The 20,850-nt window shown below is 50.1% G+C and overlaps 1 protein-coding gene across 5 annotated transcripts; it reads right to left on the bottom strand.

Moving 5' to 3' along the window:
• Nucleotides 1–5,741: 5,741 nt before the first annotated feature.
• Nucleotides 5,742–17,879, bottom strand: LOC132498571 (DNA dC->dU-editing enzyme APOBEC-3H-like). Of its 5 annotated transcripts, XM_060112395.1 has the most exons (9): nucleotides 17,730–17,879; nucleotides 16,219–16,375; nucleotides 14,002–14,281; nucleotides 13,672–13,783; nucleotides 13,197–13,295; nucleotides 8,084–8,240; nucleotides 7,104–7,371; nucleotides 6,691–6,806; nucleotides 5,742–5,972 (listed from the first exon to the last, which is right to left on the bottom strand). In XM_060112395.1, exons 1-9 carry the CDS (start codon nucleotides 17,807–17,809, stop codon nucleotides 5,883–5,885), a joined length of 1,359 nt encoding a protein of 452 aa, XP_059968378.1. In that variant the 5' UTR covers nucleotides 17,810–17,879; the 3' UTR covers nucleotides 5,742–5,882. The 5 variants fall into 5 exon arrangements, 4 of the variants coding, with proteins under 4 accessions (XP_059968378.1, XP_059968376.1, XP_059968375.1 ...); XM_060112393.1 differs by lacking the exon at nucleotides 13,197–13,295 and having other exon boundaries at nucleotides 13,669–13,783; nucleotides 16,279–16,375; XM_060112392.1 differs by lacking the exon at nucleotides 13,197–13,295 and having other exon boundaries at nucleotides 13,669–13,783.
• Nucleotides 17,880–20,850: the final 2,971 nt, after the last annotated feature.

Below are 20,850 nucleotides of genomic sequence, written 5' to 3' on the forward strand. Positions count from 1 at the left end.
ACCGACCTGGAGAGGCCATGTAGAGAACCACAGGGCCAGCAACTGTGAAAAGGAAGAGAAAAGAAGACCCCCCAGAAGGTGGGGGAAGTGAGAGGGCCCTTGGAGGGGCAGAGGGACACCGCCCTGGCCTGGGACCGGGCAGCCAGTAGCCTTTCTGGCTTTCTGAAGCTTCCCAGCTATCCTTGGAAATGTGAGGGGAAAGGGGAAGAGACACTGGCTCCCAGCGTTGGGGGCTGCAGCCCCACGTGCCCCCGGGTCAGGCCTTCCCCATCCAACCCCAGCACCGCAACCCAGGGCCTTCAGTCTTTTCCTGGATCCCACCCTTTAGTGGAATCAGGCGCATCTGAGCCTGGGTGATCCTAACACCCATACACCCTAGTGCCCTTCCCTGGAAGTTTGATATCTCTTCAGTCTCTCTCCCCGCTGGGCGCATTCTGACTTTGGGAGGCTGGGAGTGGGATGGGAGTCCCTGCCTACCACAGAGAGAGAGGAGTCTTGCCAAGGAAGCCGTGTGGCGGGGTGGCGGGGAAGCCTCAGGGCAGCCAAGGACGGGGCAAGGTCTGGTTGAATAACCAAGCACAGCAGGCAACCTGCCCCCAGGAGCTGTCCGCCCGCCAGCCCTCAGTTGCCGGAGTGAACATTTTTCATCTGCTCAACCATTCGTTCACTTTTCTCTTGATTCTTTCATCTGTCCAATCATTCAGCCAGCACAACCCACACCTCTGGTTCAAGATGGCAAACTGACCCCAGGCATTTATTTTTTCTCCCTCCTAAAATCCCAGGAAAATGACAGTCAAGCAACCAATCAAGCTGAAACTAGAGAAAGATGGATAGCAGGACTGGAAAACAGGAAAGGAGGCATCCAACAAAGGAGAAATGGTGAGGAATTTCCAGAAGGTATCAAAGTGACCGAGGTCAGAGTAGCATGGGGACCAATCAGAGCTGATAGGGCAGCAGGTAGAGGGCGCACTCAGGAGGACAGGTAAGGGGTGGGGACAGGTCTCCCAAGCAACAAAGAGTCTAGTTTTTCAAACAGTCCTCGAGAACACTCCCACTCTGGACATTGTGACATATGAACAGAGTGCTCAGCTTTCTAGAAATGACCAGCCAGGTTGGCTCCTATGGGGGTTGGGGAGGGCTTTCCCAATAGGCTTCTGACGTGGACGTCAGGGTCAGGGCACGCAACAGGGAAGAGGGAATAAAGTGTTTCCAACAGCCATAAAGCACCCTCCCAACCCCTGCTTCTGGAGCTTTGTACCCACTTCTTGCTGAAGAAGGGCCCGGGTGGGCTGACTGTCTCCTGAGTCCTGCCCTCCCCAACCCTGCTCCACACCGAGGTTGGCACTCTTACTTGCTGCATTAGTGTCCTAGGGCCTCCAGAACAGAGGACCACAAATAGAGGGTGGGGCTTGAACAGCAAACATTTATGTCCTCACAGTTCTGGAGGCTAGAAGTTTGAAATCAAGGTGTCAGCAGAGTTGTTTCTCCTGAGGCCTCTCTCTTTGGCTTGTAGATGGCCGTCTTCTCCCCATGTCTTCACGTGGTCTTCCTTCTGTGGGTGTCAGTGTCCTCATCCCCTCTATAAGGACAACACTCATACTGGATTAGGGTTCACCCCAGGACCTCATTTAATTAATCACCTCTTTAAAGGCTCTATCTCCGAATGCAGTCACATTCTAAGGTCCTGGGGATTAGGTCTCCAAAATGAATTTTAAGGGGGGACACAAATCAGCTCATAACAGTTGCCTCCCGACACCCAATTCGTCTTCCTGCTAATAGAACCTTCATCATTCAGGAGGAGAGGAAGTGGCAATTATCCAACGAAACACTCGTTTTCCCCGTTCCCCTCCCCAGCTCCCTTCAGCTAGGAGTGCTATATGACCAATGACAGGTAACTGAGCGGTCTGAAGTGTGCCCCTGAATTTGGGCTCATCTGATGTTGCCTCATGTCGATGAAAATTCAATTAACTATCAAGTTAAGAAGAAAAAGGGGAATTTTATTTGAGCCAAACTGAGGATTATAACCTGGGAAGCAGATTCTCAGAAAGCTCTGAGAACTCTTCTGCTTGTTAATTAGAAGTCAAAGGCACAGTCATATACATTTTCGAGACAAAGGATCATACATTGAAATGACATACTGATATTTTACTTAAAGTTCACCAAGGATACACAGTCCAGGTAAGCCTAGACAAAGCAAGCAGCAAGTCACCATGACCCCCTACAGCGCTGGGAAAGAAAGCTATTCTTTAAAAAGTTACGTTGCTAGCATCAGAAGAAAGGGAAAAGTTGATCTTTATGGCCAAGTAGGCACTCCATCTTTGAGGAGCTCTGGCTAATGTGTAATGCAGATGCACACCGCACACTAGGGAGAGAGGGAGGGAGGAGGCCCAAACGAACACGCAGAGAGAGAATTTTATGTTTAATTTTTCTTGTCCTGCCTTAAAATATAAATTTTATTTCATCACTTGTGATTAGATTCAGGTCATGCATCTTCAGCAGGAATATCACAAAAGTGATGCTGTGTTGTCATGGTACCCCATCCGGGTATGATTACTCATGTTGTCCAGTTTGATTATTTGATTAAGATGGCATCTGCCAGGCTTCTCCACTGTGAAGTTACTCTTTTTGTTTTGAAATTAATAAATATTTTCTGGAGGAGGTATAGGTGTACCTTGGAGATATTGCAGGTTTGGTTTCAGGCTACCACAATAAAGTAAATACTGAAATAAAGCAAGTCACACAAATGTTTTGGTTTCCCAGTGCATATAAAAGTTTTCTTTACACTATGCTGTAGTCTACTAAGTGTGCGATAGCATTATGTCTTTAAAAATGTACATACCTTAATTTAAAAATACAAATTGGGCTTCCCTGGTGGTGCAGTGGTTGAGAATCCACCTGCCAATGCAGGGGACACGGGTTCGATCCCTGGTCCAGGAAGATTTCCACATGCAGTGCAGCAACTAAGCCCGTGCACCACAACTACTGAGCCTGCGTGCCACAACTACTGAAGCCTGCGTGCCTAGAGCCCATGCTTCACAACAAGAGAAGCCACCACGAGTAGCCCCTGTTCACTGCAACTAGAGAAATCCCATGCTCAGCAATGAAGACCCAAGGTAGCCAAAAATAAATAAATAAATAAATTTCTTTATAAAATAAAATAAAAATACAAAACGAAAAAGCCCAATTAGAACAGTAACATCAAAGATCACTGATCAAAGATCACCATAACAAATATAATAACAATGAAAAAGCTTGAAACGTTGAGAGAATTTCCAAGTGACACAGAGACACAAAGTGAGCAAATGTAGGAAAAATGGTGCTAATAGACTTGATCAATGCAGGGTTGGCACAAACCTTCATTTTGTAAAAAGCACAGTGTCAGGGACCTCCCTGGCTAAGACCCCGTGCTCTCAATGCATGGGCCTGGGTTCGATCCCTGCTCAGGGAACGAGATCCCACATGCATGCCACAACTAAGAGTTTGCATGCTGCAACTGAGGAGCCCACGTGCTGCAACTAAGACCTGGCGCAACCAAATAAATAACTAAATAAATATTTTTAAAAGACAAACAAACGGGGCTTCCCTGGTGGCGCAGTGGTTGAGAGTCCGCCTGCCGATGCAGGGGACACAGGTTCGTGCCCTGGTCCGGGAAGATCCCACATGCCACGGAGCGGCTGGACCCATGAGCCATGGCCACTGAGAATGCGCGTCCGGAGCCTGTGCTCCGCAACGGGAGAGGCCACAACAGTGAGAGGCCCGTGTACCGCAAAAAAAAAAAAAAAAAAAAGGTTACTTTCTATTTACAGTTATTACAAAATATTGGCTCTATTCCCCGTGTTGTACAATACATCCTGGAGCCTATCTTACACCTCCGACTCCCCCACTCCTATATTGCCCCTCCCCCTTCCCTCTCCCCACTGGTAACCACTAGTTTGTTTCTATAACTGTGAGTCTGCTTCTTCTTTTTTTTTTTTTTTTTGTGGTACACGGGCCTCCCACTGTTGTGGCCTCTCCGGTTGCGGAGCACAGGCTCCGGACGCACAGGCTCAGTGGCCATGGCTCACAGGCCCAGCCGCTCTGCAGCATGTGGGATCCTCCCAGACCGGGGCACGAACCCATGTCCCCTGCATCGGCAGACGGACTCTCAACCACTGCGCCACCAGGGAAGCCCTCTTTTTTGTTTTATTCACTAGTTTGTTGTATTTTTTAGATTCCACATATAAGTGATATCATATAGTATTTGTTTTGTCTCACTTATTTCACTTAGCATAATGTCCTCTAAGTCCATCCATGTTGCTGCAAAAGACAAAATTTTGTTCCTTTTTAGGGCTGAGTAATATTCCTTTGTATATATATGCCACATCTTCTTTATCCATTCATCTGTTGATGGACACTTATGTTGCTTCCATATCTTGGCAATTGTAAATAATGCTACTATGAACATTGGAATGCATGTATCTTTTCAAATTAGAGTTCTTGTTTTTTTCCACATATATACCCAGGAGTGATATTGCTGGGTCCTATGATAGTTCTATTTTTAGTTTTTTGGGAAACTTCTGTGATCTTTTCCACAGTGGCTGCACCAATTTACATTCCCACCAACAGTGTAGAAGGGTTCCCTTTTCTCCACACCCTCGCTAATGTTTGTTATTTGTGTTTTTTGATACTAGCCATTCTGATAGGTGTGAGGTGATATCTCATTGTGGTTTTGATTTTCATTTCCCTGATGATTAGCGATGTTGAGCATCTTTTCATGTGCCTGTTGGCCATCTGCATTTCCTCTTTGGAAAAATGTCTGTTCAGTTCTTTTGCTCATTTTTATTTTATTTTATTTTTTTATAAATTTATTTTATTTTTATTTATTTCTGGCTGTGTTGGGTCTTTGTTGCTGCACAGGCTTTCTCTAGTTGCCGCCAGCAAGGGATACTGTTTGTCGCAGTGCACGTGCTTCTCATTTTGGTGGCTTCTCTTGTTGCAGAGCACGGGCTCTAGGCACGCGGGCTTCAGTAGTCGCTGCACGCGGGCTTTCTCTGGTTGTGGCGAGTGGGGGCTACTCTTCGTTGTGGTGCGCGGGCTTCTCATTGCAGTGGCTTCTCATTGCAGTGGCTTCTCTTGTTGCAGAGCACAGACTCAAGGTGTGCAGGCTTCATTAGTTATGGCACTGAGGCTCAGTAGTTGTGGCTCATGGGCTCTAGAGCACAGGCTCAGTCGTTGTGGCGCACGGGCTTAGTTGCTCTGCTGCATGTGGGACCTTCCTGGACCAGGGCTCGAACCTGTGTCCCCTGCATTGGCAGGCGGATTTTTAACCACTGCACCACCAGGGATGTCCCTATACTAGGAATTCTTAAGTAAATTTTTCCTTAGTGCTGTAGTATGAAAGTTCTTTATACTCATCTTTTTATTTTATTTTCTTTTTTCTTTTCTTTTTTTTTTTTTTTTGCGGTACGCGGGCCTCTCACTGTCGTGGCCTCTCCTGTTGCGGAGCACAGGCTCCGGACGCGCAGGCTCAGCGGCCATGGCTCACGGGCCTAGCCGCTCCACGGCATGTGGGATCTTCCCGGACCGGGGCACGAACCCGTGTCCCCTGCATCGGCAGGCAGACTCTCAACTACTGCGCCTCCAGGGAAGCCCTACTCATCTTTTTATGAAGGAAAAACCTGATTCTCCTTTCAGAAAGTAACCCAAGTTTTACAGACTTTCAAATTATCTTTATTTTTTCAATTATAAAAATATTTACCCACTTAGAAAAGAAAGGAAAAAAGAAGAATGAAAGAGGAAAGAAAGGTCTCTGGACTTGGGCGAGGGTCAGGGGTGACCGTGGAGCTTGCTACTTGCTCCTAAGAGCCAGCAGTTTATGAAGCAGTGAGATGCCCCAGGACCTGTCATCTTGAGTCACTTCTTAACGATGAAGGGGATGGGGATCCAAGTCTCAAGTCTCTGAAGGAATCCTCTAAATTATTCCAATTCGAGCGCTGTTGAGAGAGAAATGAGAAAGCTTCGGTTGGCAGGAAACTGAGGGAGGAAGGGGAACAGAGGTGAGGCTGAAAATGCCAGGACAAGAAAAAAACTGGGTCAAGGCAGGCCAGGGTTGCCTTAAGAGAAACAGAAAGCTAACAAGAGTCTATGAAGAGGGGCTTTCCTGATGGTGCAGAGGTTGAGAATCCTCTTGCCAATGCAGGGGACACGGGGTCGAGCCCTGGTCCAGGAAGATCCTACATGCCGCGGAGCAACTAAGCCCGTGTGCCACAACTACTGAACCTGCGCTCTAGAGCCTGCGAGCCACAACTACTGAGCCCACGTGCCACAACTACTGAAGCCCGCACGCCGAGAGCCCATGCTCCGCAACAAGAGAAGCCACCGCAATGAGAAGCCAGCTCACCACAACAAAGAGTAGCCCCTGCTCGCCACAACTAGAGAAAGCCCGCGTGCAGCAACAAAGACCCAACACAGCCAAAAATAAATAAGTAAAATAAAATGTATTTTAAAAAAAGTCTATGAAGAGAGAGAGAAGGAACTGGGAGCCCCTGGAAGAGGGGACCTAAAGGGGGTGTCATGAGAAAAGAGGAAGCAGTGGGGGGCAGTGGGGAGAGAGCAAGGAGAGGATTGACAGACAGAAGTGGGGCTGAAGCTGGGAAGGGGGTCGGCGGGGCGTGGAAAGGCCAGGGGCCTGCAGCGGGGAGAGCTTCTCACCGACAGGATCTTCTGGAGCCGACGGCTTATGCTTTCACTGTATTGCTCCAGCTTATCCCAGGACTCGAAGGGCATCCCCTGGTTATCCACAAATTCTTCCCAGCAGTCTTCAAACTCTGAGATGAGAGAGGGAAACGGAGTCAGGCTCCAAGGGCAGGGGAGCAGCAAGCTTGCACCAGCAGGGCCACGGTCCCTCCTTCCTTTCCCCTTCCTTCTCTTCCTCTCCCTGGAATGAGTCTGTCCCTGGAATTTTCCCTTCAGGTGGTATCACACCTTGGGTCTCAGCTGGGCCGCCGTCCTTCCTGTACAGCCTCGCCTCCCCCCAACTCCCACTCAGTGGCTTTCGCTCTTGGAACCGCAGATCCTCCCGTCCGCCGTCCGCCGTCCACCGACAGCTCTGTCTCTCCTCCTACCTGAGCGGGTCATGACAGCCACTGAGACCTGGGCTGCCTGTAGCTGCTGCAGCCCCCTCTGAAACACCTTGATCCAGTGGAAGTACAGGCGGGAGGCAAAGATCTGCAGGCTCAGGTGGTCCTGACCGTTGATGAAATCAACCAGTTCCCTGGCACAGGTAGGGCAGGGGCTCCACGTGACATAGCAGATGATTTTGTAGCTCTGGTTTGGGTCGAGATTCAGCGAGGTGATCTTGTCAATAAAGCGAATTTCTGCATGTCGCTGTTTCTGGAGAGGTTCTCAGAGAGACGGAGGGTTGGTTAGAAGGCAGAGGCCAGAGGTCACACACCAAGGGTGAAGAGCGGGATGAGGGCCTCTGTCCTGTGAACTTTCCAGTATGTGAACTGCCTATAGCACAAGGAAAGAACCTCCTCCTTTCCTTCAATTATTCATTCCTCACTCATCCATTAATTCCACACTCCCCAGGCACCTGTAACTTCATCGGAATCAGATCAGGGTCCCAGTGCCCAGAGGAGACGGGTTGTAGAACAGACACCCCCAGGGCACAATCCTGAATACTCTGTGACCTGGCTTTTGGACATGTCCAGGAGGTTGTCTGGAGATGTTTGAACCTGAGGGTACCAGGGAGGTCAGGGAGGGAGGGAGCGGGGACGGGACAGGTAGGAAGATGGCAGAAAGGCAGAAGTGTGATGGAGATCTTGTAGGTGAGGTTAGGTGCTCAGTCCTTGGAAGAGCGCTTGGCTTCCCCGAAGTGGTGACTGAGCTGAGATCTGGAGGATGAGGAAGCATTAACTTCTCAAAGAGGGGCACCAGGAACATTCTGCTGGAGGGAAGGGCTTGTGTGGTGGCCCGCGGATGGGAAAGAATGTGGAGAGCTCCAGGGAAGTGGAGCTCACTCAGACTCTGCGAAGCCTCAGGATTTTCCCTGCCTGGTGCGGTTGCCCCTGCTTGCCCTTTGCCCAGGGAACCCACTTGGCACCTTGTTTCGGAAGCAGCCTTTGTCAAGCGTGACACCATCGAGCTGCTTCAGCTGGTAGCACAAATAGGTCTTCCTCCGGTAGTGGGGCTGTGGGACACGGTGCTGGTTGCCAAACTGTTGTTTGAATATTTCTTTTTTTAGCAGATTCATTGTGTTTCTGTGCAACAGGAAGGAGAAAATCAAAGATGCAGAGAGTGTTTTCTGGTGTCACCCTAGCCTCTGTCACATTCTGAACCCAGTTCCTTGGGTTCACCTAGGCCCCTAAGGGGAGGTAAGGGAGGGTCTCTTCCTTCTTTGTTGGCCAGGAGTACTGGGAGGGAGAGGGAAGAGGGTGAGCTCCCCGCCACCTCACACATCACCACCCCTCCAGCCCACGCTAGAAGCCATTGCAGGCAGGACGCCTGGGCTGAGTGCGGGGGCCCCCCACCCCGAGAACTGGACACGGCATGTCCTTCCTCGTCTCTCACATCTTTGTCCTGAGCCCCAGACCCCTCTGTTAAGGTCCCACAAGCACCTCAACCCTGTACCTAATGTCAGGACCCTTCTCTTTGGGGAGTGGGAAGGGGGATGGAAGTTAAAGAGCTTCCTTTAACTCTGTGCCGTTGGCCGAGGTGTGTGTATCACAATTTTGTCTGTACAAAGAGCACAGAGGCATGTGCACAGGAAAAACTGTTGTCACCAAGGGAGTGTTGTGACAGAGACTTTTGGCTGAAGGGCTTACATAGCTTTTTCTCCCCCTAATTATGACTGTACTCTATAGAGTATTCCATTTTGTATCTTGCTTTTTTTTCATTTAATATTATATTGCAAAGTGGCCCAGCCCATGTGGGGATGCAGAACCACCAGGTTCTTTTCAATAAGTGCTGTTGGCTGTGCACAGAGCCAGGTAGGTGGATGTAACCAGGAGCCTTCCTGCCGGGCCCCACAGAGGCGCATGAAAGCACCCTCTGGCCGGAGCCACACTGAGCACGCACGTGGACACCCATGACCCAGCAGATGCCAGTCTGAACGAGCTTGGGAGGCTTGATGGCCCCAGCCCATTGCCCTTCTGGACACTCCACCCAAGGTAATGTCACTTGGTTGGCCACCGAGTCAGACTCAGATGACCTCAGAGCCTCAGAATTGGCATCTGGACACAGGAATCAAGCCAAGGGTGCCCTCACGGCCCAGACCACAGGGCACAATACTTTGTTCCTGCAAGGCCAGAGAAGTCTCGCCATATTTCCAGCCAACTCATTGAAACACCACCAGTTCCACCAATGAAAAACCATTTCTGATATGTTATGCTAATTAACAAAGCCACAAACTTCATCAATGGAAACCTATCTCTGACGTCCCTTGTGTTAATTAGTAAAACTTTAGATGGATTTGGGTAACGACTGCTGAAGAGACCATCTCTGGACTGTGGCCTTTGATTACTGGCCAATGATCTCGCCTGAAGTTCATACTCCCCATGAGGGCAACTGGCCACCCTCAGGGTAAGGATTAGAAGGGAAACCCCATTCATAGCACACCTAAGATAACCACTGCCCCGTTTGCCCAGAATCTTCCTGATTTTAGCCCTGAAGTTCCCATGTTCTGGGAAACTCCCCAGTCCTGGGCAAAGCCAGACACTCAAGGCTGAGATATTTCACATTTGAGACAAGAGGACTTATCTTCATAGCACAAATGCTGCACCTTGCCCTTGAATAGCTAAAACTGTGGGTACAACAGAAACAACTTGTAAGAAGTACTTAAAGACCAACTGAATTTTTTATACTTGGTCGTGTCTTCATGGGAAACGAGTTTTCTTCTTGTCTTGGAGAGTTTTCCCTCCACAGAGCAGAAACGAGAATATTCTCTGCAAAACTGTGCCTTGAAAATAAAATTTACAAAAACGCTTTTATAGCTGACTCCAAACATCGTTTCACTCATCCTTGAACCTAAAGTCTAGGACTGAGGGTGCACAGAGAGCTTTAGGAAGACCCAGTGGCTATGCCTATGGGATATGGCCAGGGACACAGAGAGACAAGTTGGGGCAGAGGCAGGGCTGGGAGGCCTGAGGCAAGAGAAGGAGCAGAGAAGGAGCCAGAGAGGGAGGGAACCCAGGGCTGGGCGCAGAGCCCGAGGCAGCGAGGAGGACCGGCACCACCTGGCCCCTGCAGCTGGGCTCCAGCCTCCTTGGCAAACAGTCCCAGCTTGCCCTGGGCACTGGGATCTCTGGCTTCACCTGCCTCTCACAAGGCTGCCCTTGGCCTTGGGAAAGTCCCTTATCTGAGAGCGTTCCCCGACAGCTCTCTGAGCGGTAGATGCCCTTCCTGCCTGGGTAAGCCGAGGTGGGAGGCCTAGTGTGGTTTTTGTCTCTCGGACCCAACCTCTTTCCTCCTCCTGGGCTCTGCACTTACCTGATCCCAGGAGTCCAGATGCAGTCTCCTGGCCTAGGAAGGCTTGTCCAAGCCCAGCCCTTTATCATAGGCACTCTGCCTCGATTTCCTCTCCCAGGACCCTCTCTTTATCTTTAGGACAGCCCCCTATCTGAGAGCGACCTCTCAGGCCTTCTCAGCCGAGGCTCCACCTCCTTCCTGCTTTGGCACCAGGGGTGGGAGGGCCCTGGGGTGGTTTGCTTCCTCAGGCTCTGACCCACCTTCTCTTGGGCCCTCCCTCTTGGCAGAGGTCGGTCTCTGATGCAGCCGGACCCCTCTGTGCAGCAGGACCCGAGGTTATTGCAAAGGGAAAGAGAAAGTAAAGATGCCAGAGAGAGGGGGATGGGACAGACCCTGGTGGAAGAGAGCAGGACAAAGGCCTGCTCCCATTGGGGGAGGGGCGGGCTGGAGCCCTCTCCACCCTACTCCTACTTGGCACTTAGCTTTTATTCAGTACCCTGACAAGACTCTGGGTAGGATGGAAAATGAGGCCTGGGGGTCAGTACTCCAGATCTTCATCTCCAGCCCTGTGTTGAGCAGATCCAGTGCACCATCTGCTACCCCCAGCTCCCCAGTAGCATCAAGCGGGGAGGAGCATTATCCTGACATTTTAGATGAGGTCCCAGCACAGAGAAGTTAAGACACTCTCTTGAGGTCACACAGCAAATAAACGGCAGAACTGGAAAGCTGTCCAGGAAGCCTGGCCTGGTTCCCTCCCCTTGCTTCCTCATTGTTCCATGAAACGGAGTGGGGGAGGGAGCACAAGAGAAGGGGTAAGCTGTCTGCTTATTTTGTCACGTGGCCACCAAGACCTCCAGATGAGACAACAGCCTTGGGGAAAGTTGAAACCTAGGGAGGAGGTCTTAGAGCAGTCACGGCCACCTCCAGTCCAGACCGCACACAAATGCGATTCTCAAATGAACTTTTCCCAGCTTGTCATCCCACTGCTCCCCCCGCCCCCCCTGCACACACCGCCTTCTCCCCCACATGCCCTGGTACAGCCTTGGGGGTAACAAGAGCTTGGGCAGGAGGTTAGAGGATCCACAGGAATGGTGTCCCCTTCACCCCCATCTGTCCTAATGCCCAGGGCCACAGCCAACAAAAGATTCTAAAATGAGCTGGGTCCTTCTGGGAAGAGTGAGCAGATTTTTTTTTTTTTTTTTTTTTTTTTTTTTTTTTTTTTGCCACAGCACGTGGCACGCGGAGCTTGCCCAACCGGGGATTGAACCTGTGCCCCCAGCACTGGAAGCATGGAGTCTTAACCACTGGACCACCAGGGAAGTCCAAAGAGTGATCAGATTTGTACACTGAAGTGTTGGTCAAACTCAGAGAGCTAAGTCACCCCTGGCCTGAGAGGCAGGAAGGATGGACAAGAAGGCTGAAACCCTTTGCTGGCCTTTCCCTAATGAGAGCAATCCTACAGCCCCGGCTTGGAGATTCCTGTGAGCCACCTGAGATGGGCCAAAATGCAGGTGTGCCAGGAGCGGGATATTTTAAGCTGGCCACTGTGGCCCATTTTAATGCCTGAGACAATCAGGAGGTACGTCATCCCCATCCATGTCCCTCTGTGCCTCCCTCCTTGAAGGAAACACCGACAGGGAGAGCATCAAGGCAGAAGAGCCGAAGCAACCAGAGACCCCCCTGGATTCTGCCCAAGAACCCCAGGCAGCAGTGCAAACAGGAAGGGAGAGTAAAGGGACAGGTGTCTGCTTCCACTGACAATTCCCACCCAGACGGCCGAGATCAGTGGGACCCCAGACCTTCTCCACAAGGACTTTAAGGACAGATTCCAAACCAACAGCTTCCCACTTGCCATTCCTTCCTCTGCATCTGCCTGCCCAGAATCCCACCTCATCAGGCTCTTCCTCATTTTTGGCCCTGCCACAATCCCGGCCACCCTTTCTGGAACCTCCACTGAGTTCCTTCCCGGTGCGTTCACATGGCAGCTGGCTCGGTGGACAAAGGGCCAGACGCTCGCTTCCTGATCTACCTTGAGCAACTGAGCTGTGGTCTCTGACCTGACTCTTGGCAGCCCTTCCACTTTCTATTCTGCTTTTTGAAAAAGCTCCAATAATCTCAATCCTCACGTCCCCAATCCTACTTTTTTTTCTAAAAACTTAGTTAAATGTAAACTTAACCATTATTTTTTTTTTTCCTTGCCCATTCTCCATCACCATCCCCAGAGTTTCATCTCTGGCAGCAAGTTGGGAATGGGATGAGGGATGAGCAGAGTGAGGACGGGGTGTGATGATGACAAAGTGGAGGTGGGGTGGCGGTGGGGTTCTAGGGACACCAAGGTCTGGAATGGAAGCAGAGGAGCCAGGGTCAAGGGGGCATAACCAGGAGAGAGACCCACAGGACAAGGGCCCTGCTTTCACTGCAACTGCTCAGCTCAAAAAAGCCTTTGGTCATCGTACGGGCTGAACCGTGTCCCCGCAAATCCATATGCTGAAGTCCCAACCTCCAGTTTCTCAGAACGTGACTATACTTGAGATAGGGCCTTTAAAGAGGTGATGGTGTTAAGGGAAGCTCTTAGGGTGACCCTTAGTCCAATCTGACTGATGTCCTTATGAGAAGAGGAAATTGGGACACACAGAGGGACACCAGGGGCTCCCCAGGGGTCATGCACAGAAGAAAGACCATCTGAGGACAGAGCGAGAAGGCAGCTGTCTGCAGCCAAGGAGGGAGGGTGCAGGAGGAGCCCAACCTACAGACTCCTTGATCTTGGACTTCTAGCCTCCATATCGGTGAGAAAGTAAATACCTGTTGTTAAGTCACCCAGTCTGTGGCGTTTTGTTGCGGATATCCCAGCAAACGAATACCATCATTCCCATCAAGGAACCTCGTTCTCTGATAAGTCAAGTCTGTCTTCAAGGATGTTTTTCAAATCTCATTTTCACACTTATACATATTCACGCCCATTTATGTTCAGTTCAATAACAAGGTCTGGTCAGTGTGTGAGATGGGAGGAGGTGGGGCTCGCTTGCTGGGGGAGAGGGAGATCTCACAGGGGGTTTAGGGGGAGACGCTGGGGGAAGAAAGGAGAGAGGAGCTGAGGGAGGGCAGGGGCAGCCCACGGGCAGTGGCCCTCTGGGGCCAGGGAGGAGAGGAGGCTGAGAAGGGAGGTGGAAGGTACTCGGAGATAAGGAGGAGGTCGGGGAGGGAGGCTAAGGAAGCCCTCACCCGAGAATTTCCTGAAGCTTTGCCACCAGGAACTGATAATTTTTACGCAGTTTCTTCCAAGGCTTGAAGGGCATTCCCTGATTGTACACAAAGTTTTTCCAACAGTATTTAAAGTCTGAGATAAAGAGGAGAGAAAGCCATCAGGTCCGGGCCCTGGGAGGCCTTTCTCTGTTGACCATCCTGTGCCCTGCCCCCTCCTGCCCCCTCCCTGCCATGTGCCCTCAGTCCTGCCTCCTTTCCCAGGTTCTCCGCCCACTCACCCTCCCGGGTGGAGGTCCGCCCCCATCCCTCCCACCGCCCCGCCCACCAGCCCCCAGCCCCCTCTGCTCTCACCTCGGAAGGACATGATGCGCACCCAGGCCCTCTGCTGGTGCATCATGCGCAGCCCGTGCTGGCACTCTGGTTTCCAGAAGTAGTAGAGGCGGGCGGCGAAGATGCTCAGCCTCACGTTCCTGTTCTCCCTCAGGAACGCAGCCACCTGCTCTGCACATGACGAGCAGGGGCTCCAGGATAAGAACCAGGTGATGCGGTACTGTTCATAAGGGGACAGCTTCTTGGCGCAAAACCAAGAGAGGAAGCAGAGTTCCGCGTGGCAGGGAGTCTCGGGATAGACCTGGGAGAGATGGAGGCGGAAAGGGGGCGTTCTTGGCCGCCAGAGCAGGCAGTGAGGCCGGGCTAGGGAGCTGGGGAGGAGGGGTAAGGGGGGTGGGCATCCCAGAGGCAGGTTGTTCATGAGTTATCCCTTCTTTCCATCTCTCCCCTCCTTTCTTTTCTTCTTTAGTCATTGACTTCCCTCATTCATCGACTCACCCATTCATTCTAACGTCCATCCTCCCATTCATTCATTCTACAAGTAACCTGAGTGCCTGCTTTGGGCCAGGCCCTGTGGGGTCCAGGCTTGGTCCCTAGGTGCTGTCTGCTGGGAGGCCCACAGAGCTGCCCTGTCCGTCGGCAGAAACACCAACCACACATGTCTACAGAGCACTTGAGATGCGGCTCGTCTGAAGGGAGGTGTGTGGCAAGTGTAAAAATACACAGTTCATTTCAGTGACTTCGTATGAAGAAAAAAGAAATGTAAACTATCTCATGAAGAAGTTTTATATTAGTTATATATTAGAAAATACATCTAATTGAAATAATAGATTAGGTATACAGTCAGTCCTCTGTATCTGAGAGTTGCTCATCTGCAGATTCAACCAACCACCTATTGAAATTATTCAGGAAAAAAAAAATTCTAGAAAGTTCCAAAGCGCAAAACTTGAGAATTTGCCAGGCTGACAACTACTTACATAACATCCACATTGCATTTACAACTATTTACATAGCATTTACATTGTATCAGGTATTATAAGTAAGCTAGAGATGATCTAAAGTCTATGGGAGGATGTGGGTAGGTTATATGCAAATGCAATGCCATCTTACATAACGGAGTTAGCATCTTCAGATTTTGGTGTTCGTGGGGGTCCTGGAACCAACCTCCCCACCCCCATATCTAGGGATGACTGTGTTGTCTAACACAGTGTCAACATTAATTTCATCAGTTTCTCTTAACTTTTCTTTTTCTTTTCTTTTTTTTCTCTCTTAACTTTTTGAACACTGGGTAGTAGAAAGAGTGAGATGCTACCTGTGACCCAGATTCGGTTTTGATGGGATAACACTGCTACAGTGCACACCCCGCCCCGCCCCTTCAGCACACAGGTTCTGAAAAGGCTGCCCTCTGGGTGGAGGAGGGCAGGCGGGTGGGGGGACATTTCGCCAAGCCCGATGACAAACTCAGAGACCCACCACCAGCAGACTCGCTAAACAAGGCTTGGTGCGATGAAGTCAACTGCCATCATGTATCCGGTGCCAGGACTTAAGAAAATGTGTGGGAAGATGCATCCGCCACTGAGAACCCCCAAATGGCACTGGACTTATTACCATTTTTTCCACATCCTCTGCTGGCTTATGTGAACCTGTGTAACACCTCTGACATGAAGGACACCATTTGGGGGCTAAAATTTCATCCCATTTTTGAAACAGACACCAGATTTGAACTATTACACTGGGTAAGGGCATAGGACAGAGCCTGTCACTGCTATATCCACATTCTTTTTTTGGGGGGGGGGCGGGTGCGGGCGACATGCGGGATCTTAGTTCCCAGCGCCCCCTGCATTGGGAGCACCCAGTCTTAACCACTGGACCGCCAGGGAAGTCCCAATATCCGCATTCTTGATTAAAAACTGGACACACTGCGAAAGGGATTTTCCTAGTACCTGACATAATATACTCTGAAAACCAATGGATTACTATTGTAATTATATCTCCCAATCATAATATTGGGAAAACAACTTGTGCAAGCATCCTAAACCTTCCGCAATTTGCCAATACCTGCCCCCACCCCAGCTTTTTTCCCTTTGGCGGGACACAACGCAGGATACACCTGAATCTGTGCTCCCCGCATTGCAATTCTAAGGCACCAAATAAATGCTTTTGTGTCTTTCGGCTGCACCTCTTTTCTGGGTCGACACTTAGCTCCCGCCTGCGATGAGAGTGTCCTGGGGCCCATACCCGGTTTTGAAAGACCCCCCAGTCGGAGGAGTCAGGTGAGCAGTGCTTCAGTCTTTCCACCTGGTAGCAGAGGTAGGAGCAGTTCCGCCCATTGGCAAATCTCAGGTTGCGAAAGTGGAAGGAGAAGGTTTGGCGATCTAACCACTCCACTGGGTTTCTGGGGCAAAAGAGAGAAAAGGGAAAATGCAGAGAGCGCCCCCTGAAGTTACTCCCGGCTGGTCTCTCTGGAGCGCAGCCCCCTGGACGCCCTAGGCGCTGTGCCTCCCAGCAACCCGCCTGGGCCTTGAGAATTTCCTGCTCCTTTCCAGGCAGGAAGGTTGGGGGAGAGGGAGAGGAGAGGGTGCTGGGACAGCAGGGATGGGTGATGTCTCCCACAGGGGCCCTGGCTCTGCTAATTCCAATAGCACATCCTGCCACCTCCACTCCGGTTTTCCTGCCCACCCATCCCCCCAATCATTAGAAAAATAAAAAAGAGTAACGAAAACCTCTCCACTCCAAAATAACATTTTAGTTATTTTAGTTTAGGTAGTTTAGTTTAACATTTCAGTTCAATTCCTTCCTGACTTTTCACTTGCGCATGTTTGTTTGTTTTGTTTTTTAATGTCGGATTAACACCTAAATTCACAGGCTTGGGCTATGGTTACAAGTGCTTTCTGTATCTGAACTCACCTACTCTCCAAATGCTGCGGCAGCCATGCCCATTTTATAGAGGAGGAAGCGGGGACGCAGAGGGGGACAAGTAGCCTGCCTAAGTCACAGAGCTGGACGTGATAGAGCTGGGTCCCCTGACCAGGCCAGGCCATTTCCAGCTCTTCCATTATGAGACCATGCAGCTGTGTGAAGTCTTGGGTGTGGCTTTCTTTTCTACTTAATTTTAAAATAGGAGCGTCTCTCCTGGTCTTTCCTCCAGTTCCATTATAGCTGTTAGTGGTACAGTTATAAACGTGAAGCATGGTCACCTGGGGTGTGGCTAGGTTTGTGAATGGTGTGCATTTATTTTCCTGCTCAGAGTTGAGATATCCTTGGAAGAGATGATTTATCTTCTTGCCTCAGAGAACTATTCTCACACTGTGTTTACAATGGTGTAAATACTATAGAAAACTGATCAGAGTGCTTTAAAAAAGTCACCAGCTGCGTCAATCATCCTTTCGCCAAATTCTAAGCGTTAACAGAGCACAGATATTTCAGACCAATAGAGGGTGCAGCCCTGCACAGGCAGGGAGGGGACGGCCTAACCCGACAGACTTTCAGACTGAGAGCTGGGCCACGAAGACCCCCAGAGCTGGGTGGAGGTTTGGGAGGGGCCAGTTCAGAAGCAGTAGTGGGGCACCCCCAGAACAGGGCAAAGACCCCAGATGGGAGTGGGCCCTGCAGAGAAGGAGCCCAGAGAGGGAAAGGAACAAGGCTGGGACGGCAGGGACTGCAGGGGAGAAGCAGGCCAAGGACAGAGGCACAGCCCTAGAGAGGGCTGGAGATGGGGCCCAGTGGGACAGAGCGGACAGCAGCGGTACCTGATCCGGGGCCTCTGGCTGCAGCCTCCTTTGCTGGCTAGTCCCATCCCTGCCCTTTGTCTCGGGTGCTGGGGCTCCATTTCCTCTCCCAGGGCTCTTGTGTAGAAAACCCCCTTATCTGTGAGCGACCTCCCAGGCCTTCTCAGCCGAGGCTCCACCTCCTTCCTGCTTTGGCACCAGGGGTGGGAGGGCCCTGGGGTGGTTTGCTTCCTCAGGCTCTGACCCACCTTCTCTTGGGCCCTCCCTCTTGGCAGAGGTCAGTATCTGATGGAGCTGGACCTCCCTGTGCAGCAGGACCCGAGGTTATTGCAAAGGGAAAGAGAAAGTAAAGATGCCAGAGAGAGGGGGATGGGACAGACCCTGGTGGAAGAGAGCAGGACAAAGGCCTGCTCCCATTGGGGGAGGGGCGGGCTGGAGCCCTCTCCACCCCACCCCTGCACCCAGCCCAAATCTGCACGTGGCTCTACACTTGCCTGTTGAATGAATGGAGGCAATGAGAAAGTATGGACCTTGGATCAGGACTCCTTATTTTCTCCTGGCACAGCCAGAAGTGAGGGGACAGATGTGTTTTGAATTCCTACTTCTGTGCTTGGTCCTCAGCAAGAGTCCCCTCAGCCTTCGCGTGGCAGAGAGAGGGCATGCTTGCACGAAGGCTCTCTTTATAAGGACACTAATCCCCTCGTGGGGGTCCCATCCTCATGACCTCATCTAAACCCAATCACCCAAAGGCCCCACCTCCAAATTCCATCACACTGGGGGTTAGGGCTGTAACAGAGTAGAACAAACCTGACTTCGTATTGAATCTATTCCTTTACCTCTAACCTCTGTGCTCTGTTGCCTGTGCTTAGTCATGCTGGCTCTGCACCTTTATAAAAGTGTGTTGCCTAGAACCTCCCATGGATTCAGGCTCTGGGTCCCACTCTTTAGAGCAGGGGTGGCAAATTATGGCGCCAGGCTAACCACCTGATTTTTTGTAAATAAAGTTTTATTGGGACTCAAAAAAAAAGGGGAAGTCAGGGAGTTCCCTGGTGATCTAATGATTAGGGTTCAGCACTTTCATTGCTGTGGCCAGGGTTCAATACCTGGTCGGGGAACTGAGATTCCCACAAACCTTGTGGTGTGGCCAAAAAAAAAAGGGAAGGGGAATCAACCAATAAATATTACTTCAAACACACACACACACACACACACACACAAAAGAATGTTGCCTAGAGCCTGGAATATATGTGATAGCCCATTCTCTAGCCTCTGACCTTTAAAGGCACACTTTTCCATTCATATAGAGATAAAAAGTTGCAGAACAGGGGCTTCCCTGGTGGCAGAGTGGTTGGGAGCCCGATGCAGGGGACACGGGTTTGTGCCCTGGTCCGGGAAGATCCCACATGCTGCGGAGCAGCTAGGCCCGTGAGCCATGGCCGCTGAGCCTGCGTGTCCGGAGCCTGTGCTCCGCAACGGGAGAGGCCACAACAGTGAGAGGCCCACGTACTGCAAAAAATAAAATAAAATAAAATACAAAGTTGCAGAACAGAAAATAACAATTATCTTGTTGGAGGTTTATGGGAACATTGTGACCAGACCTACCTGGACAGCTGCAAGAACAAACGATTCCTGCAACGATCAGCCACACCCCCTCCCATTTTATTTATTTATTTAACTTATGCTTAGTATTCAATGGTAATTTAAATGTAAGTACAATAAAAAGTGAAAACCTGAAAAAAAAAAAGAATTCCATTGTGTATATTTACATAATAATGTATGTTATCTATCACTTCAGGAGCAGATTTAAGCTGTCATCACTCACATCCTTGAGCTAGATCCTAATCCTAATCCTAATCTTTACATCCTAAGTCTTTGAGCACCTACTTCATTGTTTCTCTTTTGTTCTCAATGTCCTGTCTAGGGAATCCTTTGAAACCTATACCCTTAACCACAGTATTAAGATCCTCCAATAGGCAGATAGAATGATGGGACTGGATGTGTAAGAGAATTTGGAGGGAAACACCTCTAAGGGAACAATGGGGAGGGAGCCAGAGCAAAGGGGAGAGCTGGTGATGGTAAAGGAGTGGGGAAGAAAGGAAGTTGCAATAGAAAGCATCTTGGAGTGCAATGCAGTTTAGGGCATTTTCTCTAGGTCAATGGGGAAACCTCAAGCCAAAGTTACCTGTCAGAGGAGTTTCGTGTCTCACAGCAACAGGCCTGCCATACTCCCCAACTCCTCAGTCAGTGGCTGGGAGCAGCCTGGAGGAAATGTGGTGGATTCATAACGCAGCAGTCCAGGCTGTCAGGATTATGCTTGGAGATCTGAGATGCACGTTCTCATGGCTGCCACAAACACCATCTGTGCTTTACAAAAACTTGGTACTATTCATTCCTTGATTCATGACACATCGAGGGCACAAATAGAGTACAATGTGGTGCTTACATTCTAGTAATTGGACTCAGTTTGAGTGGATCATCACAAATAATTTTTTAGAAATTAGAAACAGAAATAGATTTCCAGACTCTTGAGGAAGATCTTCAAGGTATGGCTTCATTATCTTGTTTGAAATTATTTTTCAGGTTCTAAGGTAAATTCAAAGCTACATACTAAATGGGGTTTGAGTTCCTCCTCACTGCGTAGACCCAGTCCTGTATTCATATCACGTGATGCAGATAATCTGGGTGAGTTTTACATAATAAATTAAAGTCTAGAACCTGAAACAATAACTGCCATTTCTAAAAAATGTTTGAGAGCGAGAACACCCCCTCCTCTTTTGGTATTAAAGAAGCCTGAATTCTAACTTGGATAAGATGGTCCTTTGGGACACTAGTCCACCATCTTCTCAGTCTGCTGGCTTTCCAAATAAAGTCACTATTCTTTGCCCCAACACCTCATCTCTCAATTTATTGGCATGTCCTGTGGCGAGCAGTACAATTTTGGACTCGGTAACAGGGCTTCCACATACAAATCTGCACACAAATGTTCATTGTGCACAAGTGACACAGACTTTCAGCCCACAGCAGGCCATGACCAACAGGATTCCTTTGGTTGCCTCCTGGACTGATGATTTATCACTGCTCTCAGCAGCGTCGGTGCTGCCTTACACCCAGAGCTGAAACTCTGGTGCATATGCCTTTCCAG

The sequence above is a fragment of the Mesoplodon densirostris genome, chromosome 11, assembly GCF_025265405.1.
Source record: "Mesoplodon densirostris isolate mMesDen1 chromosome 11, mMesDen1 primary haplotype, whole genome shotgun sequence".
Taxonomy (NCBI): domain Eukaryota; kingdom Metazoa; phylum Chordata; class Mammalia; order Artiodactyla; family Ziphiidae; genus Mesoplodon; species Mesoplodon densirostris.

Excerpts from the sequence above, each read along its gene's own strand:
- LOC132498571 (XM_060112395.1), bottom strand. The coding sequence starts at position 17,809 with ATGGAGCCCCAGCACCCGAGACAAAGGGCAGGGATGGGACTAGCCAGC. Across the intron at positions 8,241-13,196 it reads AGTCCAAGATCAAGGAGTCT|AAACACAATGAATCTGCTAA; the intron begins GTAGGTTGGGCT and ends CCTGTTGCACAG. Across the intron at positions 7,372-8,083 it reads AAGGCTGCTTCCGAAACAAG|AAACAGCGACATGCAGAAAT; the intron begins GTGCCAAGTGGG and ends GAACCTCTCCAG.